The following is a 26,110-nucleotide window of genomic DNA, read 5'->3' as shown; positions in this document are numbered from 1 at the left end:
TCTCTGCTTGAAGAAAGGTCTTCAGTGAATACTCACAAAATCACAGCTAAATGCACTGTTTATTTTTAAGGGTAGGGTGTGTTAGTAGACACAGTCTGCCACAGCCAGAATAGAGATTGAATCCCATGCTGTTGGCATTAATCTGACCCACATACTACCCAGCCATCCCCAGATAAAAATAAACTACCAATGCCACATACTTTCGAAAATATACTCAAAAAACATTTTAATTTGTAAGATTCTCTTTAACATGGGATTAAAATCATAAAGCTAAAAGTTTACATATTGGTACAGATATTGTCAATTTAGCCTGTATTGGAGTTCCTTTGACCATTACAAAAGTCTTGAGTTTCTCACTATGGTCCATATTTTGTTTAAATAAATCTTAAGTTTAAATGTTTACTCAAAAAGCAGGAAGTATAGACATTTCAGATTCAAACACTAATTAAAAAGCGTTGAAAAATTGAGGTGCTGCTGGGAAGTGTAGGGATTGTGCAATTTTCATAGATACTGAAATGACAAATAGTGAGATAGCCAAGGTAAAAGCATGTCTTAGAATCCACATCACTATGACATTAATTAACCTTTTCCATCCCATAAATGAAATTTCTGACAGGAGAATTCAATTCAGTCAAACTGTCCTTATTTATAGATCATTTGATACAGAGAAGGCATAAAGATCAGTCCCTTCATGTATCAGGTGAGTGAATTTTCAAACAAAAAAAAGGATTATTGGACTTAAAGAAAGCATATCTGGTAAGATGTCTTATTACACAGTTGTTCTTCAGTGAAATAGCGTGAAGCCTTTAGCTGTTTAGCACATCATAGCTGATGGAAGGATATATCACCACAGTCAACAAAGGGAGCTGAATGACAATTAGGTTTCCCTACCTTCAGTGTCATGTCATCTGAACAAGACGCGAGCAGCATGCCAGATGGGTCCCATTTGATTGCATTTACTTCATTCTGGAAAGTAAAAGAAGTGCAAATGAGCTTTGCTGGATATAAACAGTAAACAATCTGTTATTTCGGCATTCTCCTGAAGATGGCACTTTGCGATCATGTCATCTGCAAAATCACTACATGAACTTTGGCTGCAGCCTCACAATCTTTTGGGGGAATATTCCTTGAACTTTCTTCTCACTGTTGGAATCATTTGTCCCCCCTCTTTATTTCTGATTTTGAGTGATTTCTTTTCTTTGCTTAATATTTTTTCAAGACTATTTTTCAATTTTTCTTTCCATTTGCCCTAGACATTGATACTTCCTCATGAGCACTTATTGTGTAGTGAAGAAGTACTACTGATTGGCTAGGGTTGTCCAAGATCCTGGACTTCAATTCATGAGAGTGGTATAGTGTGGTATTAGTGTGTACCACTGTATTTTTTGTTGTTTATCACTCCTCACTTTTTTTGTTTAATTTGTTCTTTCTCATTTGTTTTTAGTTTACACCACAACTTCCAATTATGTTTTGTACATCCAAGGTTCAAATCCAGCCACAGAAAAAAATGTCATCAATTGTTAACAGTTCAGAGGACTGAAGGTGCAAGCAATAGTTTGGCAGAATGGTCAATTAAATGTAGGTGAATCTCATTGTTAACCATGATTTTCCAATACAAGGTTGCAACAACAGTGACACCCTCAAAAGTTTCAAGATCCCAGAACTGCCTAATATTCAGATTTACCTGCTTTTTAATAGCAATTTGCTGCACTATCAGAATAAAATAACAGGGTTGTCAACATTGCACACAAGTCCTAGCTTTGAGAGTTCAGTCAAAAGTTAAGTCACCATATAGATGCATTCTCTCATGCCAAAACCACAACAGAATGGCAGTCAAGACTGTTCTGCTTATTCTGGGTACACAATGAGTGCATGGCAGAAAATTGCAGGTCCCTAATCTGTGATTTTACACTTGTTAAAAATTCAGACATCTTAGGCCAGGAATTCATAACTTCATAATATGAGTTCCCTGCACCTGCCAGGAGCAGGCACGGCATAAATTTTATCCCATGTTGAAAAGTAGCAAATTATATCCATCACAGTGTTAGTGGCTGGGGGATGGAGGGGGCACAGTCTGTGTCCATTGTACTGTTAACAACAGCATGGTAAGTTTCAACAGCTAAATGATTAAGCTATCATAAATCACCTCTGTTCAGAACATGAAGGATGAGAAGGCATCTTAACTCAATTAAACAATATGTGGCATTGCTTTCCCTCAAACTTATGTCATAAGACAATCCTTTAGTCTTTCATACACATCTCCCCTCCCAATGCATACACACCAAAAATGCATGAAATCAAATGCATATATGACAATACACTGATTAGCTATAACTTTTCTTTGAATTCCGAAAGTTGTTTAATGATACAAGTTACTTCCAGGTGATGGAAGGTTCATTAACTACGATCACGCTTGACATATTTACTTAATGTCCTGTCACAGGGATGCATGTCCACGTTAACACAAATCTTTTCCAACACATAGCAACAGATAAAGTCAGAAATATTCCTTCAGACAGATGCTTCCTGTATAGAATAATCCAATGCTAACAAATTACAAGATAGAATATTTTTACAGCTACATAACTTTGGCATTGCATAAAAATGCCTTTCATGCTCACTCAAACTGGAACTTACTGTATGCCCTTGGAATGTTTTGACTGGACGATCACAGCCAAGCCTGCACACATGGATGCACATGTCTGTACTGCAGGATGCAAACGTAGTGTTATTCTGCCAATCCACATCCAAGGCAGGAGCTGTGAAATAGCAAACTACACATAAGCAAGGAAGTCTAAACACAGAAAAACCACAATCAATATCACAAAACAAAATCAGTGTGGTCTATTTCTAAGCTGCTAACTACACTTGGGATTGACACTACATATTGATCTTCTGTTATAGAAACAACAACCTGTAATTGCAAAGCAACCTTAATACAAGTAAACATCCCCAACAGGAGAATAATCAGACAAAAATGGAAGCTGAGTCAGAAAAAAGGAGTGACAGGGTTGGTGTGGAAGAAGCAGGTGGAGCATGTCTGAGTTTCAGAAAGAAGTTCCTTAGGCAAACAAACTAAGTAAGGGTCAACGATATGCAGTTAGAGGTGCAAACTAAACCAAAAGCTGAGAAATGCAGAGTTCTTGAAAATCAATTCTTCATTCTGGGTCCTGTCCAAATTGATGGATTAGCCAGTTGAAAGCTGGCAGCAGGAAGCCACTGCCAGGACCATTTGGACAATTCTTGGAAATTGGGATAGATTGGAGTAAAGGGATCGATTAGAACAACAATTGGGAAGAAAAGATTGGGGAGGAAGAACTCTGGGGGTGGCAGAGAGGCAGCAAGGAAAAGACAGTTTGCTTGAGAGGCTGGGGATATCATTTTTTCCTTCTGGTATTCACGTGATTCTGTAAAATGCACTTACCTGCTACATTGGTTGTTCCTGCCTCCATTTTACTGCCAGGAGTCTTGAGTGCTGGGAAACCCAGCCCCTCAGTACTAAACTTAAAACAGGCTCCCAGCTGCACTGTGGAAGCGTGATTTAAATATAACAGTAAAGCGTCCTGCCTCAAGAGTGGAATGGAAGCACACTACCTAAACTGAGAACAAATAAATGGCAGCAGACGCTTAAACAGCAACATTTTGTAATTTAAACCTTTCTGAAAATCTTCCCCAGCCCTTTGGGCCCATAGTGGGGGTGCGTTTAATATCAACCTTGACAATTCTGTTTCTTTCTCCAAAATGCTGATTTGTCCTGTTGTATTTCTTTACCACAGCTTCTGTTTGTATTTCAGACATTCACCATCTGCAGTACTCTGCATTTCTTTTTTATTATTGTAATGAATTTTTTCATGTTAGAAGATCTGTGATTTATTGTGATCATAAATGGATGAATCCAATTGTCTGAAAGTTCTTTTGATATTCATAACACTCTGTCATGGGTAAGTACTTTTTTTAAAACGTTGAAAAGGCTGTATTTTAAACACAGAACAGTGTGAACTTGTGTTCTGAAGAAGGGTCACTGGATCCGAAACATTAACTCTGATTTCTCTCCACAGATGCTGGCTGACCTGCTGAGTTTTTTCAGCAATTTCTGTTTTTGTTTCTGATTTCCAGCATTTACAGTTCTTTTGGCTTTGCATTTTAAAATACCTGCTCTTCCTACATCAATTTATTACACCGACTTTTGGTCCCCAATTTTGTCAGGTTCAGAACCTGACAGGAAACAGTGTCACCTGCACGCAGGCACATACTGCAGTCGAGAGCAAATAACACCAAACTGGTAGAAATTTTAACAGGTGACATTTTCCTGCTGGTTCTATCTCTGCAGACACTGCAATGTATCAATGGAGAGGCAAAAACCTGCTTAGCCAAGCCCTGGCTCCAATTTGCCAATGCCTGCTTGGAATATGATTTTGGTGATCCTAAAACACGTAGTGAAAATGAATGAAGACTATAGACCCAAAAAGATTTCATAACCATAGATTTACAAATAGCAAACAAAAAAACTCAAAAAGTCCTAACTTAAAAGTTAATGTTTTCTATTTACTTTACTGAAAATGCATTAGAACTTGCAACAGTACAGCACAGGATCAGATCCTTCGGTCTACCTTGTCTGCATTGACCATGATGCCATTCTAAACTAATCCCATCTACCTGCATATGGTCCATTTCCCTCTAATCCCTATCTGTTCAAGTGTCTGTCTAAACTCCTCTTAAACACTGCTGTCGTATTTGCTTCTAACATCTCTCCTGGTGGCATGCTCCAGACACCTATAATCCTCTGTGGGGAGAAAAAAGCCTCACCTACATCCTTTAAACTTTTCCCCTTTCACCTTAAACCTATATCCCCTAGCATTAGACATTTTCACGCCAACTAGCTACCCTATCCATGCCTCTTATAATTTTATATACTTTTATCTGGTTGCCCCTCAGCCTTCTTCTCTTTGGCAAAAACAATCCAAGTTCGTCCAACCTCTCCTTGTGGCTAATACACTTCAAACTCGGCAATTTCCTGGCAAATCTCTTTTGTACCCTCTCCAAAGCCTCCACATCCTTCCTATGGTGGTGACCAGAATTCGCACAATATTCCAAATGTAACCTAAAGTTTTATAGAGCTGAAACACACCACTTGCCAGCTTTTATACCCAGTGTCCCAACTGATGAAGGCAAACATGCCTTTCATCTTCTTTACCACTTTATTCATTTGTATCGTTACTTTCAGGGAGCTATGGACTTGCACCCCAAGATCTCTCTGTATATCAATGCTCCTAAGGCAGCTGTCATTTATTGTATATTTTCCACCTGCATTTGACCTCCCAAAATGATCACCTCACACTTGTCCGAATTAAACTCCATCTTCCAATTCCCTGCCCAACTTTCTATCTAACTATATCCTTCGGCAACCTTCTTTGCTATCCATAACTCCACCAACATGTTCATCCAAATCATTTACATCTATTGCAAACAACAGAGGTCACAGCATTGATCCTTGTGGAACACCACTGGTCAGAACTCCAGTAAGAAAAACAACCCTCAACAATCAATTTTCCATGACCAAGTCAATTTTGTATCCGACTTACCAACTCTCAGAGGATCCCATGGGAGTTAATCTTCTGGACCTGCCCATCATGACAGACCTTGTCAAATGCTTTTGTAAAGTCCATGTAGACCCATCCATTGCACTACTCTCAATCATCTTTGTCACTTCTTCAAATAAATCAGTCAACTTTGTGAGATTAGACCTCCCCTGCACAAAACCATGCTGACTATCCCCAATAAGTCCATTCTTTTCCAATTGCAAGTAAATCCTGTCTCTATGAATCTTCTCCGACAATTTCCCTACCACTGATGTAAGGCCCACCATCTTATAATTTCTTGGATTATCTTGCTGTCGTTCTTAAACAAAGGAACAACACTGACTATTCTCCAGTTTTCTGGGACCTCACCTGTGGCTAAAGAGGATACAAAGATCTCTGTCAATGCCCCAGCAATCTTCTCCCTTACCTCCTTCAGTACCCTAGGATAGATCCCATCAGGCCCTGGGGACTTATCTACTTTAATGTTTTTCAAGACACCCACCACTGCCTCCTCTTTAGTATCTTGGAATATGCCCTAGGATATCAATAAAACCCTCCCTAATCTTACCATCATCCATGTCCTTCTCCTTGATGAATACCAAAGCAAAGTACTCAAGAGGTATTTCTTCTCACTTCCTCTGACTGCATGCATAAATTCCCAGTTTATCCTTGAGTGGACCTACACTACCATATATAATGACTTGGGATTCTCCTTAATCCTACTTGCCAAGGACATTTCATGGCCTCTATTAGCCCTTCTAATTCCTTGTTTAAGTTCTTTTTTGCTTCCATTATATTCCTTAAGAGCCTTGGGTGATTTCACTTTCCTAAACCTTACATATGCTTCATTTTTCCTTTTGACTAAATTTTCAATATCACTTGTCATCCAGGGTTCTCGAATTTTGCCATCCTTATCTTTCGTCCTCACAGGAACATTCTGGTTCGAACTCTATCAACTGGCTTTTAAAAGACTCCCATATGTCAGTTGTGGATTTACTCTCAAACAGCCATCCCTAATCTAGTTTCTTTAGTTCCTGCTTAATACCATTGTAATTAGCATTCTCCCAATTTAGTACTTTCATCCGAGGACCAGTCTTATCCTTATCCATAAATTATATTAAAATTTACAAAATTATGATCCCTGTTTCCAAAATGCTCCACCAGAAACTTTGATCACCTAGCCAAGCTCATTCCCCAATAAAATGTGGCCCTTTCCTGGTTGGACGATCTACATATTGTTTCAAGAAGCCCTCCTGGAAGAACCTAACAAATTCTGCCACATCTAAGCCCCTTGCAATAAATGAGTCTTAGTTAATATTTGGTAAATTAGAATCGCACACTACAACAACTCTATTGTTTTTACATTTCCCATGATTTGTCTACATATCTGTTCCTATATCTTCCGCTTGCTGTTGGGAGGCCTATAACATAATCCCATCAGACTGACTACATCGTTTTGTTCCTGAGTTCTATCTATATGACCTCAGTAGATGAGTCCTCCAAGATGTCCTCTCTTGGTACAGCTGTGACATTTTGCTGAATCAGTAATGCAACTTCCCCACCCCTTTTACATCCCTCGCTATCATGTCTCTTATACCTAAATCCTGGAACGTTGAGCTGCCAGTTCTATCCTTCTCTCAATCAAGTTTCTATACTAGCTACAACATCTTAATTCCATGTAGCAATTCAGGCTCTAAGCTCATCTGCCTTACCTGTTATAGTCCTTGCATTAAAATAAACACACTTCAGGCCACTAGTCCCACCATGTTCATTAACCTGACCTGCCTTTTCTTCCTATGTGGCTTATTTGACTTCACCTCTACTTTCTCCTCAATCACTCCTGCTGTGCTGACCTATTATATTGGTTCCCACATCCTTGCCACACTAATTAAAACCCTCCCGGCTGGCACTAGCAAACTTCCCTGCAAGGATATTGGTGCTCCTCTATTGACATGTTTTCATTTCCAGAACTAGTGTGTCTAACCTGAATGAGCAAAAAATAGTTTTAAAAAACTCAGTATAAGTGCAAATATAAGAGAAACACATTAAAATGCAGTCCTCTGTAACCCATCCTTTTTGTACAGGTCCCTCCTGCCCTGGAAGAGATCCCAGTGATCCTGATATCTGAAGCCCTCCCTCCTACACCATGCCATGCATTCAACTGCATTATTTTCCCAATTTCTGGCCTCAGTAGCACTTGGTGCTTGTTTATATCAGCATTAATATAATAGTCAAATGATGTGGACATATAAATTACAAGACTTATTAAAGTTTCAGGTGACTTTTCATAATGTGCAAAATAAACTTCAGAACTCAAAGATAATTCTCCTTTCTACTCAAAAACCTGATCAGATCCACAGTTTGAAAAAGACAGCAATGCTCTTGCAGATTCCATTATATTTTGGAGATTCTATTATATGTACTCCTATTGCCATGACATGCTGGATTTCAGATGAAAAGACAGGCTAGCAATTTACTTTCAGTTCTTCAAAAGGATTCCAATATCAACCAAGCCAAAAGATGAAAGCATGCTCTCTCTACTTGCTATTAGCAAGTGAAATGAAATCAAGTGAAATTAATTAGGGCAACCTTAACCTCGTTCCTAATTGTTAGAGGCTTATAACAGTAAATTGACCCTAATTCATTAAAAGCACTCAAAGAGGTCAGAAATAGCTGGTGCAGAAAATGAAATCATAGACTATGGCAAGTAAAGGCATTGTTCAAGTGGACATCCTTTCGTGAAAAGTAAAGGGAACTCTGTTATATCAGACTTTATAGCACTTGATAAGTCTGCAGTTGAAAGGTATTGACACGTTTTCATTTCCAGAACTAGAGTGTCTAACCTGGATGAGCAAAAAATAATTTTTAAAAACTCAATAAGTGCAAATATAAGAGAAACACATTAAAAGGTGGCTCTGCAATTTGTAAATGAGTCATCAGTTCCTGATTTGCACTGCAGGCTTAAAAACCTTCCCTAATCTACCGCAAATCTTTTGTTAAAAATCACACACAGGTAAGTTCCATTATTGGTGCTTTGTTCAGAAATCTCCAATGTGTATTTCTAGGAATGTTAATTGACAATGTCTAGAATACAATCACACAAGGTTCACTTTTTTCAAACTTCTGACAATTAACAAGTAAAACTCAGCTGCCAATTATACACATACAAAAAAAACTATGCAAAAACTAACTCATGTATCCACCAGAAAATCTAGTAGTACCGTTACAAGAAACTGGACAATACCTTTTATTTTAAAGAAATGCTTGTCTATAATAGCTTTATTACATCCAAAGAAATGCTTCAAACAGCTAATTCAACTTTGAAATGTAGTGACAATGAGCAATTGCATCTGTCAGTTTGCAAACAGCAATATTGCACAGTTAAATCCAGTTTTGATTATGTTATTTAAGGACAGAACATTGAGGAGAACTGTCAGTATAGCTTTAAGAATACAAACAGTAGAAGCATCAGTGTGAACTCTTCCAGAGCCCAATTAGGTGCCCTACAGCTTCCAGATTTCAGCATGTGAGTTCACGAGGAGTCATTTTGGCCATCGCATCCCTCAACAGCAACGAACCTCTCAATGTTCACACTACTGAAGTCACAAAATCTGAGCTGGTATCTTTAATATCTACTTGAACTATGGAATAATCTCAAGGAAAGGGCAGATGGAATGTGGGATGGGGGCGGGTGCTAAATGCCAATTATGGTATATTGGGAGAGATCTGCTGCTCTGTTATGGCAATGCTGATTATGCTGTAGCAATGGATATTTGGGAATTACACTATAGCAACCAAAGTAGACGATTCTCCCTTAAAGTACAATACTTATACTGGAACTTTTAATAAGATCACTGGCAGACAGATAGCATATCTTGCATAATTTTATTACCTAACAGAAACACTTATACTTGCTCTGGGACCATGTGTTTCAATTTGCCTTTACCAAGTGGGATTTTTTTGTAAAAAAAAGAATGATCTAATACCATGGAACATTCTGAAAACTTAAAATACCAGACATCTTGTTTAATCAGCCCAAATGCTATTACAGTTCCTGCACATTCTTGCAAATATTTAGTTGATTAAAATACTTTTTAACTTCAAAACGCACAAGAATTAGGTTTAAATTTTTTCCAATTTCTTGTTTTGAGACATCACTGAAAAATTTGTATTCTCTGGAAATTGCTTCTTTCAAGTTGCAAACACTAAAGGTTCAGTTGATGAAAACACAGGTTCAATTTACAGTTGAACTAGAGGCACCTGGAAGCCCAAAGTTCAACTCTGATCTGTGCTGATGTAGGCACTGGAGTACTTTAACTGTCTTGTTGAGTTCTGTGTAAGAGTAGTAATCAGGGTTTTAGCTCTGAGCACCTGATATAGACTGAAAATACAGTACTAAAATTGACATTCAGTATAGATGGGATCAGGCTTGTCTCATTGTAATGTGCTGCTGTTCAGGATATTTCTGAGACATGCGAGAAAGATGATATGAAGTCTGCAGTTTTTGCCTTTCCAGAAAAATCATTTGTGTATGAATATAGAATGAACTCTTAAGAGTTCAACAACCACTGATTGGAAAGGGAAAGTATATCTGGGACACTGGCCTAACCATGCTATAGTTTTTTTTTTGCCCATGCTATTCTTTGAAGATAATGTAAACTATTAGTTTTCCCAAATGAACAGAATTAAGATTATGCTGAACTAAGGGTAAGTTAACAAAAGTAACTTGAATGAAAACATAATTTTTCTACCAGATAGTTATATAAACCATCCTAAAAAATTGAAAGAAAAGAATCATTATGGAGATCACATAAATGTAATCACTTAACAATACGATAAATGAGAGCCCTGGAGATATTTGCTCATAAACTACATGTTTTTAATTATATTGATTTTAAAACAAGTTCACAAATTGAGATTTTGAGTTGCAATACATTTTGGAATTTGTATTGCTGAATCACATCAAACCAATCTGAAATGTTCTGTGTGTGTGTGTGAAATAAGTGCAATATTTTCTAATAGAGAGACACCCTGAAATTTATTATTATTAAAGAACTGTGCACTCCAAACTCAAGTACAGCAACTGATCCTAACAGTAACCTTCCATCTTTCCAGGTTTGCATCTGGTGAGTTCATCCAAAAACTGATTTTTAAATTTACTCTCTGTGTATATCGCTTGCTGCCCTATACAGGCACAGACCAACTTTACTTGCCAACAATTTCCCTTTATTTTTCAAATTTTACTTAATACTAGGTTCAATATTGTTTTGCAAGGAATGAGTGAGACATTGACCTTCACACATGAACCCAGGGGAACCTGCATTACCCAATAATATTATATCATATTATAAAATGCAATATATATTGAAGAAACCAAAAGTTTCAGTATGAAATGAGCATGAACAGTCTAAAACCAGTTCCCTTAGGAAATGAACACAATTTGGGTCATGGTCACACAGGTTAGCAATTCAACTCAAAGATAGTTAGTAATGGGAGTTGAAAAAGATCAGCATCGTGCACAACTGTGTCCTTCAGAAGTTAACGTAGATTGGCGGAACAGAGTAAAGTGAATTTTGCTCTGATCAAACTTTTTTTTAAACTGTGCTTGGTGTTGGTACTGATTCAACATTCCTTAATTTGATGAGCACACAGGCCAATGATTATTTTATATAGTAAAACGATCAGCTTTTCAAATTAATTAGTGGTTTTAAAAAAAATCAATGTTTGCAGAGCTGATAGCATTTCTATGACATTAACACGTAGTGCTGAATTTAAGATGTTACATCCTGCAAAGCACGAAGTTTTTCAATATGTGCCTTCAGATTTTGCATATTGTCAAGGACGATTACGGAGGTCAAATGAAAAACTGACTATTCAAAGTGGTACTGTGGACACACTAAATACATTAGGAAGTGATTATACCACTTAAATCTCATCTCACTCATATTAAACTCTTCCAACTTGGGTAATCAAGCATGTGAGTTATAGAGCTCATGGTTCATCATCATTACTGCAAATTTGGAATGGTAAACCAGTCAGTAATGTCTATGTGCTTATATCTGAAATGAAGCGATCTCTGATAAAATGAATGCCATCCACTGTACCAAGTATATCTAATTAAAAACCAATTTGAAGAAATTAAATACCATGGGCTGGATTTTACTCAACAGAATTGTGTGGAGTTTGCAATGTTCTCCCCATGCCCATACGGTTTCTGCTAGGTGCTCTGGTTTCCTCCCACAGTCCAAAGGTGCAGGTTAGGTGGATTGGCCATTGTAAATCAGCCCGTGGTGTCCAGGGATGTGCAAGCCATATGAATTTCCATAGTAAATGCGGGATTATGAAGTTAGGGTGAGGAGCTGGGTCTGGGTGGGATGCTTTTCAGAGTCCTCCTTCATTAACTGAAAATGGACAGAGGTCCATAAAAAATCCAGACCGACAACTCCACAAAACAAACAGCACTGCAAGGTCAACTTTCTTTCTTCCTAAATCCGAGTGGATGACACGATTTTCCAGGAGTTTCGTAAACTGGCAGAGACACACCTTTGACAGAATTATATAGATTCTATGTAATTTTACATAACAACGTTGTAATTGCCTGCCTGCAGTACACTGCTCTCAAAGCTTACAAGGTTGTATATTGCAGCATATCTTTTTACCTGAATGAAATGGAAATTGTTGCTTAGCTTCGCCTGTATGAGCATCCCAAATTATTGTTGTCTGAAAAGAAATGAATGAAATTTTTAGTCTGAGAGAAAAAATATGATGGACTGCAAGATAGTCGGATGAAAAAATGAGAATAGCAATCAATAACCAGTTATGTTCTCCTGATTGTTGCAGTTTTTGTCTTCACAGGATAGAAAATAACTAGATGGCAATCATAGAGGATCTTACCCTCAGAAGATGGGAAAATCAGTTAACCTAACAGAAAGGTCCATTATTTGCTTCTCTGCAAACTGTTACTGCATTTCATTCATACCTTATCAACGCCTGCACTGAGAATATAGTTTCCCTTCTTGTTCCATTTTAAAGCAAAGATGGGCCCTTTATGTTGTCCGAGGGTGCTTGCAAGGTTGCCTGAAAAAAAAATAAGTTTACTGGAAAATTCAATAGGAATCTACATTGTTAAAATGTCAAATATTCAAACTCATGACCTACCATCCTTCGTCCATATTCTTGCAAATCCATCATATGATCCTGTGGCCAACAGTGTTCCATCACTCTGGAAAACAAACACATCGTGCTGGTAGTATCTTCCATCACTAACACACTAAATTCATCCTTATAACAAGGAAAACAGCCTGCATTTAATACGATCCTTTAACACAATGAATACTGCAAAGCAAATCTCAAGATGTAAAACAGTTACTGGCCAACAATGGAGAAATTAAGGGAAGAGTCTGAAGGCATGATCAAAAAGATAAGTTTAAGGATGTTTTTGAAAAAGCAAACAGGAGAGATTTAGTGAGGATGTTCTAGTTGATTGAACAAAACAGCTGAGACCCTGCCAGCAGAGGGAATGGGAGATACAAAGGAGGCCAGAGCTGCAAGAGTAGAGAAGGCTGCAGACAGAGACCATGTAAATCATGGAGGTACCTGTAAAAGATGACAAATATTTTCAATTCAATGTGTCAAGAAGCCAATTCAAGTCAGAGAGAACAGTGATAGACAATCGCAAAATTGGGCAGAGATATTGCAGAATATGGATGAATTGGAGTTTATATACTGTGGAACTCAACATGCCAGCAAAATACAAAATACTGTTAATGTCTCAAGATTGGATGAAGTAGAAGTACTGCAGACAGTCTGAGTAATGGAAATTATATAGGATTTTAAATTCATCTCAGAACTTGTACTGGGGACAGTGTGGAACCACTGTGGAATTCTAGTGGGAACTGAAGAGAATGAGCTGGATATTACATGGCCCGGCTGGGTGCATTTTTGGTAGCGCGGGCGAGCATCGTGTACAATAGGTCAGGTGCCCAATCCATCAAATTCCCGCTCGCCTGATTATATACAGGACAGATATATACTGGAATTGGCAGTGCATCCAAAATACTTATTAAAAAAATGGTTAATCAATCTCGCTAAAAGCTCAAGTGACCCTGATAATACATTGCCCAAGCCAAACTACAGCTGGTGTGTACAGTTGAGTGGCAGTGCATTTCTGAAAGCATACATGAAGAATGGGGGTGAAGGTCACCTTAATCACCTCATTAAGGAGAAATGTTGAACTTCTGCAGTTAGCCAGTTTGGTTCTCCTGCAGGATGTTAAGCTGCTGGATATGCTTCTTCCAGGAAGTGGCTAGCTCTCCGTTTCCCACTCTAACTTTCTACCTCACTATTCCAGTCTTATCAATGTTATGTCTGCCTTTAATCCTGTAATAAATTGGAGCAGGAGACCTGGTGTGGATAAAGTAGAGTAGGAAATCTTGTATTGATTAAAGTGTAGCAAAAAACCTGATTGTTAATGCTGCGCAAGGGTAAACCAAATATTGGATACCTTTAAGATGAATGAAATAGGAGGCCAGTCACAATAGTGTCCTTACAGTAAGTATTCACTCCTCGATCTCTATCAGAAAACTAATGCTAAAATGTCAAATTTTCCCATTACGTAGGTGAAGTGCTATTTCCCCTAATGACTCCTACCTAACACCTCCTATGAAATGGGTTAGAATTTGCATTTGTTTTAATTTTAGATTTGATTCAGCAGTCTTGCTAACTCTATTCACATCACATTAACTGGTCCCATACAAAGGATATCATTAGCATCTTCACTGCAGTGTCTAGTGCTGGAAATATGCCAGATTACATCATAATTGCAGCTATGCGGAATAGGTGTGGACTATATAGTGTGCACACTCATAACAGTAATAGTTAAGGTCAGTCATGAATTTCACCTTTAGCAGGGAAAATTCATTTAATACAGTAAACCATATTATAGCAAGTGTGCCTTAGTGCATCATGTTAACTGTTTGGTCTGACTCATCACTGTGGGATTAAAATATGCATAGCTGTTATTATTTTTGCATGCTGGTTCAAAATTCATTTCCGCACCTTGGTTTAAAATTTTCTGCACGGTTTTCAAATTCCCTCCATTCCCTTGCCTCTTCCTACACTTGTAATTTCCTACAACCCTCCAAGTTATCCATGGTCCTCCAACACTCGTCTTTTCAGCACCCCTGATGTTAATTGCCCCATTACTGACAGCCACGGATTTTACAACGTTTGAGTGGGAAATCACTTTAATACTTAAGCATTGAAAACAAATCCTAAAGGTATGAAAAAGTAACTGCTGACTTTAAGATTAATCTGTAAGTTTAAAAATAAACCAATGAGAATTTAATTGCATAAAAAAATTTTGTAGTTCATAATTGGCAGACCCACTAGTAAGGGATCCACCTCAGTGAGCCAAATTTACACGAGTTACAGTGTTCGAAAGTGACTGGTCATTAAGTTTTCACCACATGGGGCATTACATGAATGCTGTACTCCACACTGTGTGATGGTTTTTTTTACCCTGTACTGCAAATGGTCCTTTTCATCCCAAAATAATACAAAATCACACCGTGCATTATGTTATAATCATTAACCTACAAAGGCTATTTATGTGAGAGCATTATATCAGATTCCTAATGAGGGTAAGGTGTATACTTCTGAAAATTAAAGACTGAGTTAATGATTAATAGGTTTCCATTAGAAGGAGTCACAAAAGGGTAACTAATTGGTTTTACAACCATAGCAACTTACGTTCCAGTCAAGTGATGTAACATCTTTATTGCTAGGAACATCTTGCCCGCCTTCTCTGATGCAATGCCTAAGTACTAATTGAGTGGGGCCACTGTTGCTGTTTTCATTGAGGTTCCATATTCTTGCAGTTGAGTCTCCAGAACTATAAATGTAAAAAGACACTTGTTAAAATTTCTCCCACACCCTTTCTATAATAACTGTTTCTAATTTGGGGATTTGGCATTTTTCAAGCAGTGACGACTTGCATATGAATGCTGAAGTCTCGCAGTGTTTGAGATGGGGAAACAACAAGCTCTACAGCTAAATGCTGCGCACACCGCTAGATGGCAAGGTGCTGCCATAAGTAGTTGATGACAAATTTAGTGCTCCCAATCTTGGTCACCTTGTAGCGGTGAGACAAGTGGGCATAATCTGCAGAAAAATTATATAATTATTCAACATTGACCACAAAATGATGATTAATTTTATTTTACCAAAAACCTTTCCTAATTATTCCAGGTTTGAAATTATAGAGCTAATATTTCTGCTTGAGATTTTTCATTGGTTTAAACATTAACTTCCTGTTTATCTGCTGTGTTTATATAGTACAACAAATAGCTTTGGGGTTTTTATCTCTGAAAGTTCCAATTAATGGCTTATTTCATTTTTATGCAATAAGCCAGCAGCATTATTTCCAACAACTTAGATTAAAAAAATATTTGCATGATCGAGATTTTTAGTCACATATAACAATACTATCAAATTAACTTGACAATATATTTAACGACTTGTTTCCATATTTAGACTTCTACCCATTTAAAAATGTTAACACAAATGAAAATTATAATGTCATACTTTCTTTGTGTAACATCTTTGTTTGCCACTGAAATTATTAATTTCACAAATAAATTCAATTATTTTTGAGTGTTTTATGCATTGATAACAACATGAATTAAAGTGTATGGTTAAAAAAACAATTATCCTCCTTGTATTCCATAGAAGTGAATCTACTGTATTCAAACTCAGCATTTCACTTCATTTTCTTCATTTGATCTATTATAGCAACATAAACAGTTTTGAAAATGCAGATATCAGTGATTTACAAAATTTGCTCAAAATAAGTGATCTTAAAAGTCTGTCCTGTTTAAATTGGGTACACAGGGCAGTGTGAGGAGATGGTGTTTATCTGGATACTTAAGCAATTTGAAAGTCATTAAGAGAAGATATAGTGATTAGTCATACTATTGTACAAAACGCGAGTATTTCTGAAATAAAGACATTTCGTCAAAACCTTTCATCTTGCAATCATTAGGACAATTTACAAGATCTACCATTGTGAAGGGGTAGCAGTTGCTAAATAATCTCAAGTGTCTGAAGAATGATGCTGACAACCAATTTAGAATTGTCGGTTGACTTTGCAGTATCGCACACTTTTTTAATACTATAAGCCAGATATGTTAATACACAAGGCCCTATTTTCTGCACATAGAAACAACCTACACTTGTGCCTGATTCAACTCAATGAAATAAGTGACAGCTATTCTCTAAATAAATTCTCAGGCCAAAGCCTTGATTAACACAGTCAACTTGCATATTTTAAAATTTAAACAAAGCTTGGCAATTAATGGTCAATCATCATTAACCGGTGTCCTCTATAGCAATGGATCTACCAATCAAGAAACTACTTTCCAACTGATACAGACAAGTGTTGTTTCACTTTAAATAGGCAATTCTTGTGAACTGTCCTGATGAGTGCAAGATAAAAGGTTTGACATATGTGTCATTACACATTATAATGAGTGAGGCATACAGCCAGTATTTATTAATGGCTGCACACGTGCTTCATGGTGGGGAGGGGATGGAATGATAGAAATGAGACTATTTTGGTATCATACAAACATAAGGCTCTCCAACCAACCATTGCCACCTGTGGCAAGAGGTCACTGAGTATGTTAATGCCACTCATGGGCGTCACTGGCTAGCCAGCAATTATTGTCTGTGTCTTGTTGCCCTTGAGTCGTGGTGAGCTGCCTTCTTGAATCACTGCAGTCCATATGTTGTAGATTGACCCACAATGCTCTTAGGGAGGGAATTCCATGATTCTGACCTAGGAACAGTGAAGGAACTGTGACATATTTCCAAGTTAGGATGGTGAGTGGCTTGGAGGAGTACTTGCAGGTGGTGATGTTCCCATCTATCGGCTGCCCTTGTCCTTCTAGATGGATGAGGTTGTGGGTTTGGGAGGTGCTGTCTAAGGATGTTTGGTGAATTTCTGCAGTGCATCTTATATGTAGTACACACTGCTGTTACTCTGCATTGATGGTGGAGGGTGTGCATTTGGGGCCAATCAAGCAGGCTACTTTGTCTTGGATGGTGTCAAGCTTCTTGATTTTTTTTGGAACTGCACCAATCCAGGCTACTGGGGAATATTCCATCACACTCCTGACTTGTGCCTTGTAGGTGGAGGACAGGCTTTGGGAATTGAGGAGGCGAGTTACTTGCTGCAGTATTCCTGGCTTCTGACCTGCTCTTTCAGCTACTGTGTTTATGCGGTGAGCCCAGTTGAGTTTCTGGTCAATGGTAAACCTAAGGATGTTGATGGTGGGAGATTCAGTGATGGTAATACCATTGAATATTAAGGGGTGGTGGCTAGATTGTCTCTTATTGGAAATGATCATTGCCTGGCATTTGTGTGGTGGGAATGTTACTTGTCAATTGTCAGCCCAAGCCCAGATACTGTTCAGATCTTGTTGCATTTGAACATGGATTGCTTCAGTATCTGAGGAGTCATGAATGGTCCTGAACATTGTACAATCGTCGGTGAGCATCCCCACTTCTAACCTTATGATAGAGGGCAGGTCATTGATAAAGTAGCTGAAAATATTTGGGCCTAGGACCCTGAGGAACTCATGCAAAGATGCCCTAGAGTTGAGATGACTGACCTCCAACAACCACAACCATCTCCTATAGGCCAGGTATGAAATCAACCCATGGAGAGTTTGCCCACTGTTACTCACCAATTCCAGCTTTGCGTGGGTTCTTTGATACCACACTCTATCGAATGCAGCCTTGATGTTAAGAGCTGTTGCTCTTACCTGGCCTCTGGAATTCCGCTCTTTTGTCCATGTTTGAACCAAAGCTGTAATGCGGTCAGGAGCTGAATGGCCCTGGTGGAACCCAGTTGGTTGTCACTGAGCAGGTGCTGATTGATTGCAGCATTGATGACACCTTTAATCACTTTACTGATAATCAAAAGTAGACTGATTGGGCAGTAATTGGCTGGGTTAGATTTAACCCACTTTTTGTGTACAGGACATACCGAGTTAAATTTTCATGTTGTCAGGCAGATGCCAGTGTTGTAGCTGTACTGAAAGAGCCTGGTTGGGGGAGTGGCAAGCCCTGGAGCACAAGTCTTCAGTACTATTGCCAGAATGTTGTCAGGGCCCATAGCTCTGCAGTATCCAGTGTCTCCAACTATTTCTCAATATCACATGAAGTGAATCGAATTGGCTGAAGACTGGTATCTGTGATGATGGGGATCAATGGAGGAGATTGAGATGGATCTTCCACTCGGCACTTTTGGCTGAAGATTGCTGCAAATGCTTCCTCCTTATCTCTTGTAATGATGTGTTGGTCTTTTCCATCATTCATGATGGGGATATTTGTGGAGCTTCCTTCTCTAGTGAGTTGTTTAATTGTCCACCACCATTCTGGACTGGATGTGGCAGGACTGCAGAGCTTAGAGCTGATGTGTTGATTTTGGGATCACTTAGCTCTATCACTTACTGCTTATGTTGTTGGCATGAAAACAGTCCTGTTTGGTAGCTTCACCAGACTGACACTTTGTTTTTAGGAATGCCTGGTGTTGCTTCTGGCGTGCCCTCTTGCACTCTTCATTGAACCAGGGCTAATTCCCTTGCTTGATGGTAATGGTTAGTGAGGGATACGCTAGGCCATGAGGTTGTAGATTGTGGTGGAATAAAATTCTGCAGCTGTTGACGGCCCACAGCACATAATGGATGCCCAGCCTTGAACTGTTAGATCTGTTCGAAGCCTGTCCATTTAGCATGGTGATAGTGCCACTCAATTTTTCACACAGATGGTGGTTTGTAGGTGGAATGAACTGCCAGAAGTAGTAGATGCAGGTACAGTTACAACATTTAAAAGGCATTTCAACAGTTACATGAATAGAAAAAGTTTAGAGGGATATTGACCAAACACAGGCAAATGGAAACACGGTTTGGCATGGTGAGTCGGACCAAAGGGCCAGTTTCCATGCTGAATGACTTTGACTGTATAACATGATGGAGGGTATTCTCAATGTGAAGGTGGAACTTTGTTTCCACAACTGTGCGGTGGTCACTCTTACTGATACTACCATGGACGGATGCATCTGCGGCCAGCAGACTGGTAAGGATGAGGTCAAGTATGTTTTTTCTCCTCCTGTTTCTCTCACCAAATGCCGCAAACCCAGTCTAGCAGCGATGTCCTTTAAGATCTAACCAGCTCATTCAGTAGGGCTCCTGCCAAGTCACTCTTGGTGGAGGACACTGAGACCCTCCACCCAGAGTACATTCTGTGCCCTTGCCACCCTCAGTGCTTCTTCCAAGTGTTGTTCAACATGGAGTAGTATTCATTCTTCAGCAGAAGGAGGACGGTAAGTGGTAATCAGTAGGATTTTTACTTGCTCATGTTTAACCTGAAGCGATGAGACTATGTTGAGGACTCACTTCTGACTGTATACCTGCAGCCACAGTACTCATATTACTGCCCTTCCTCACCTTCCTACAATCACTACATACTACCTGCACACCTCATTCTTTTCTCTCCTCCTTAGTTGCACCTGTACGAACGAGAAATGACAGACTCCCTACAGTGTGGAAACAGGCCCTTCGGCCCAACAAGTCCACACATGACTCTCAGAGCATCCCACCCAGACCCATCTCCCTCTAACCCACCTAACCTACACATCCCCGAACACTATGGGCAATTTAGCATGGCCAATCCACCTAGCCGGCACATCTTTGGACAGAGGGATGAAACCGGAGCACTTGGCAGAAACCCATGCAGACACGGAAAGAATGTGCAAACTCCACACAGACAGTCATCTGAGGCTGGAATATAACTTGGGTCCCTGGTGCTGTGAGGCAGCAGTGCTAACCACTGAGCCACCATGCCGCCCTCTAACACTCTAAATTATTGCAATGGCTACTTCCCTATACCTCAGTCTTCTACAAGCACCTTACAACCTCCAAAGCTGTCAGTAACTCTTGTCTTGCAGAGAAAAGTTGCACTCAACATGCAGTGGGTGACTATGCTCTTTTGCATGCCCCTTCCACTCTGGAAGATGACTTTGGCGGGTATGTTGCAGGTGGGTGAATAAGAGGTATTACAACCTTGGTGAGTTCTTTGTTAACTGAGATATCACTCAGGATTTCTTCACAGCACAATCCTCCTTTTCTTTTCCTTCTTCTAAAGGCCCAATGATCTGACAGAGGTTGACACTGTGCTGACAGTTGGAATAGGCTGCATGGCAGCTCAAATTAGCACTCTGGAACATAGGTGGCTTCCACCTTCCAACTTCCAACTGCCAATGCTGACTGGGGTTTCCAGCATTACAACACTCCTGCTGCCCTGATGGTTTAGCTGGAATAAAGACATCAACAGAGACAGGCACAGGACCAATGAAAAATTATTGCCGTTAGTCCTCTGAACTCACCTATATTGTGTGCTTCCTATAATTATAAGTAAATTGAATATTGAAGAAGTAGAAACTGTTTCTTTTCAAAAAGATGCCAGCATGATAATGGAAAGCACCGAAGGCAACCTTGACCTCAATGTCCAGCATTTTGGTCTATGCAATGTGAGAGGAGCCATGCACTCTCATCCTGCTTTGGGAAAGTGATATAGGTGTTCCTCCTGGGAGAGAGGATCCAGCTGACAGTAAACTGCTTGATGACACTTGCTGCATCCTGATAGATGCCTAAAGCATCAAAGCAACAATTTCAAAGCCCTTTTTAAAAAAATTTATGGAATGTGGGCATCGCTGTTATTGCCCACCCCTAATTGCTCTACAGAAGTTGGCAGTGAGTTTCTTCCGCAGTTGACTGCAGTCAATTGGATGTAGGGATATCCACAGTGCTGTTAGGGATGGAGTTCCAGGATTTTGGGCCAGTGATAGTAAATGGAATGTTATGTGATTTGGTTGGAACTTCTGGGTCCTGGTGCTCTCATATATCCACTGTTCTTGTTCTCCTAGGTGGTAGATGTCAGTTTGGAAAATATTATTGAAGGAATCTTGAGTTTGTTACTTTAGGGCTTATAGACAGTGTTGTCCAAAACAGGTTAAGGCTCCAGCTGTGGCTGCAGCAATTGACAGTTGCTTTATTAGGAAACTTCTTGGTGAAGTTGGGGTAATAACTGCTCTCAGCAAGCATGTTTCTAAGTACTTAGTCTTCTACATATTGATCTATATCCTTTCCACCCAGCTGCTCCTGCTCTTTTCTGGTTTCTTTATGGCTTCCCTTGCTCTCAATCACCAAAGCAAACCTAGGAGACTACCACGACTGGAAGAAAACATGTTTCAATAAAGACAAAAGCAGTGACAACCAGAAAAAGCTGGTAGCAAAAATAAGAATCAAGTTACTACTAGGAGAGGAACTCGGAAACCTTCATGAACCAGGGCCCCCCCACCCACCTCACCAACATCCTCCTACAAAATGGGGCCTAGAATTTAACCAACAACCAATGAGAACAAACCAGTAACTACCCTTGTCTGGGACTGATTAACCTCTTGAATAGCATTCTTTGCAGAGTTCTTACTACCCGATACCATCATGATTTGTTGGGCAGGTTTAATGCACGCTGAGTCAGGTTTTAGGGTGGAAGAATTTCACAAAGGGGTCTTTGCATCAACATAGGACCCTTTCTTAAATTTGGTTAGTGTTTCTAATTACTTTGGTACATTTTCTGAAAGCTCGTAAGAAGCCTGATTCAAAATGGCAGATAAGGCACTTTCAGCACAGAATTCAGGCTCACCTCCTACCATGCTAGATCCGTACATGTATCTTCTACACACTGTCAAATATCTAAGCCAGCATGTTTTACCACTTTATTGGATGATTCTAAATTCAGTTTATAAATTTTGAGGCTTTTAAATTTCATACTATTGCTTCCATCCCACAGTCATCCTGTTTGCTAGATTGCTACATATGACAGGGGCCATGCAATTACAAACTGCCATTCGTTCTCCAGGTGTTCCACATGTCAAGTGAAAAATGATTGAGAGACCATTTATGCAATTTGGATCATTGGTTTTGCTTCATTACAGAATTATTATATACTGACCCTCAGTGGAGGCATGAAAATCTATTAAAGGGATCTGCCTCCATACTTGCACACTGCTAACCAGCATGAAATGGTTTAACACGATGTGGTAAAGGTGCAAGAGTAATACAACCGTATAACTGATGCCAAAACAACAGAGATAATGTATTTTTACTTTTAGTACTTAGCTTGTTTTAACTGGTACCTACCCTGATGCCAAAAGATCACTGACTGGGTTCCAGGCACAAATGAATACTTCAGATTCATGACCTCTTAAGACTGTGGATTTGTTTGAAGGAATTTCAACATCTCCATCTATTTCCATAGCATCAGAATGATTATCTGCAAAGTATCATTTAATTTTTCAGTTATAAGAAATTACATTAAATTAATATAAAATCACTTTACTTATAAAACACCCAGTCACAATAAAGCTTATAATTTTAGTCACAGGAAAAGGTATGCTGTGTTGTATTATTCTTTTATTTGAGATGCAGTTTAAAAATTTCCATTTCAATATTGTCCCTTGCTAAGGCTCAGAGTATCTATCCAGTGAGCAGGTGAATCGTGAAGGTCTAACCATCGAGGAGGCTACATATGTTGAGCCACCCAAACACAACTGAAATAAAGTAGAGGCACTAGAATTAGACTTAGAATCAACATGCTAGGAAAAGGAAAGGTTTTGGAGTAGATCAGTAGCTCGGGTTGTGGGTGTTGAAGTTGGTTGGCTCGCTGAGCTGGTTTGTTGTTCCGCAGACGTTTCGTTACCGCGCTTGGTAACATCCTCAGTGCAGCCTCTGATGAAGCGTCGGTGGGTTTTCCCGCCTGGCTTTTAAACTCTGGGGTCCGTTGCGATGGATTGCCTCACTTCCGGGTTTCCTCCGTAGTGGAATGTATATGGGATCGAGTTCAATGTGTTTATTTATAGTCTGCTTCGTGGAGTGCCATGCTTCTAGGAATTCTCATGCTTGTCTCTGCCTAGCCTGTCCCAGGATCTTGGTGTTGTCCCAGTCGAAGTCGTGGTTCTCCTTGTCCATGTGGATTGAGACGAGTGAGTATTGGTCGTGCCTTTTTGTAGCCAGTTGGTGTTCATGTACTCTTGTTGTTAGTTTCCTTCCTGTTTGTCCAATGTAGCATTTCTCGCAGTCCCTGCAGGGGATCTTGTAGATGACATTGGTCCTGTCCATGGCGGGGAGTGGGTCTTTAGTTCGGATGAGCACTTGTCGTAGGGTTGATGTGGGCTTGTGTGCCACTCTGATCCCCAGCGGTCGTAGAAGTCTTGTGGCGAGTTCTGACGTGTTCCTGATGTAGGGTAGTGTGATGAGTGTGTCGGGGCGTGTAGAATCTTTCTGATGCTGTTCCTGTAGGCATCTCCTGACCCAGTTCTTTGGATATCCATTATCCTTGAACACCTGGAAGAGGTATTCCTCCTCCTCTTGGCGTAGTTCCGTGTTGCTGCACTGTGTTGTTGCCCTTTTAAATAGTGTTCGCACGCAGCTTTGTTTGTGTGTGCTGGGATGGTTACTATTGAAGTTCAATACCTGGTCTGTGTGTGTGGCTTTTCGGTGTGCTTTCGTTTGCAGTTCCCCATTTGTCTTGCGCTCTACCATGACGTCCAGGAATGGGAGTTGTTTGTTCTTCTCCTCCTCTCCAGTGAATTTTATTCCGGTGAGCGTGTTGTTTATGAGTTTGTGTGTCTCTTCTAATTTGGTCCGTTTAATGATGACAAAGGTGTCGTCTACATAGCGTATCCATAGTTTAGGTTGGATTTGCAGAAGGGCAGTCCTTTCCAGTCTTTGCATCACTGCTTCTGCTATGAGTCCGGAGATAGGCGATCCCATGGGTGTCCCGATGATTTGCTCGTATGTTTGGCCGTTGAAGGTGAAGTGGGTGGTCAGGCATAGGTCCAGTAGTTTAAGCATGTTGTCCTTGGAGATGGTTTCACTGGGGTCGTGTTCTTGTTCAAATAGTGTTGTCGTTGTTTCCCTTGCTAGTGGTATGTCTATTGACGTGAATAGGGCGGTGACATCAAACGATATCATGGTCTCTTCGTCCTCTATCTTTATGTCTTTGATGGAGTTGAGGAATTCTTGGGCTGAGTGGATGGAGTGGGGTGATTTGTTGACTAGGTGCTTGAGTCTTCTTCGTAGTTCTCTGGCTAATCTGTGCGATGGAGTGCCTGGTAGGGAGACTGTGGGTCTGAGGGGACTTCCGGTTTGTGCACTTTAGGGAGGCCGTACGGCAAGGGAAACAATGACAACACTACTTGAACAAGAACACGACCCCAGTGAAACCATCTCCAAGGACAACATGCTTAAACTACTGGACCTATGCCTGACCACCCACTTCACCTTCAACGGCCAAACATACGAGCAAATCATCGGGACACCCATGGGATCGCCTATCTCCGGACTCATAGCAGAAGCAGTGATGCAAAGACTGGAAAGGACTGCCCTTCTGCAAATCCAACCTAAACTATGGATACGCTATGTAGACGACACCTTTGTCATCATTAAACGGACCAAATTAGAAGAGACACACAAACTCATAAACAACACCCTCACCGGAATAAAATTCACTAGAGAGGAGGAGAAGAACAAACAACTCCCATTCCTGGACGTCATGGTAGAGCGCAAGACAAATGGGGAACTGCAAACGAAAGCACACCGAAAAGCCACACACACAGACCAGGTATTGAACTTCAATAGTAACCATCCCAGCACACACAAACAAAGCTGCGTGCGAACACTATTTAAAAGGGCAACAACACAGTGCAGCAACACGGAACTACGCCAAGAGGAGGAGGAATACCTCTTCCAGGTGTTCAAGGATAATGGATATCCAAAGAACTGGGTCAGGAGATGCCTACAGGAACAGCATCAGAAAGATTCTACACGCCCCGACACACTCATCACACTACCCTACATCAGGAACACGTCAGAACTCACCACAAGACTTCTACGACCGCTGGGGATCAGAGTGGCACACAAGCCCACATCAACCCTACGACAAGTGCTCATCCGAACTAAAGACCCACTCCCCGCCATGGACAGGACCAATGTCATCTACAAGATCCCCTGCAGGGACTGCGAGAAACACTACATCGGACAAACAGGAAGGAAACTAACAACAAGAGTACATGAACACCAACTGGCTACAAAAAGGCACGACCAATACTCACTCGTCTCAATCCACATGGACAAGGAGAACCACGACTTCGACTGGGACAACACCAAGATCCTGGGACAGGCTAGGCAGAGACAAGCATGAGAATTCCTAGAAGCATGGCACTCCACGAAGCAGGCTATAAATAAACACATTGAACTCGATCCCATATACATTCCACTACGGAGGAAACCCGGAAATGAGGCAATCCATCGCAACGGACCCCAGAGTTTAAAAGCCAGGCGGGAAAACCCACCGACGCTTCATCAGAGGCTGCACTGAGGATGTTACCAAGCACGGTAACGAAACCT

At 40.1% G+C, this 26,110-nt stretch overlaps 1 protein-coding gene across 5 annotated transcripts in view; it reads right to left on the bottom strand.

Annotated features, from left to right (window-relative positions):
- Positions 1 to 26,110, bottom strand: part of LOC109910632 (F-box-like/WD repeat-containing protein TBL1X) — a 446,017-nt gene that overhangs the window by 10,283 nt on the left and 409,624 nt on the right. For all 5 annotated transcript variants that reach the window (XM_048597767.1, XM_048597765.1, XM_048597766.1 and 2 more), the window contains 7 exons: positions 22,844 to 22,976; positions 15,330 to 15,471; positions 12,738 to 12,801; positions 12,559 to 12,656; positions 12,239 to 12,299; positions 2,638 to 2,759; positions 892 to 966 (listed from right to left, as the gene is read on the bottom strand). In XM_048597767.1, the coding sequence (XP_048453724.1) occupies positions 892 to 966; positions 2,638 to 2,759; positions 12,239 to 12,299; positions 12,559 to 12,656; positions 12,738 to 12,801; positions 15,330 to 15,471; positions 22,844 to 22,976 (695 nt within the window). The remainder of the gene's footprint in view (positions 1 to 891; positions 967 to 2,637; positions 2,760 to 12,238; positions 12,300 to 12,558; positions 12,657 to 12,737; positions 12,802 to 15,329; positions 15,472 to 22,843; positions 22,977 to 26,110) is intronic.

The sequence above is a fragment of the Rhincodon typus genome, chromosome 6 (assembly GCF_021869965.1).
Source record: "Rhincodon typus isolate 14 chromosome 6, sRhiTyp1.1, whole genome shotgun sequence".
Lineage (NCBI taxonomy): Eukaryota > Metazoa > Chordata > Chondrichthyes > Orectolobiformes > Rhincodontidae > Rhincodon > Rhincodon typus.
The sequence above is the reverse complement of the archived record's forward strand: the minus strand, read 5'-3'. Positions and strand labels throughout refer to the sequence as shown.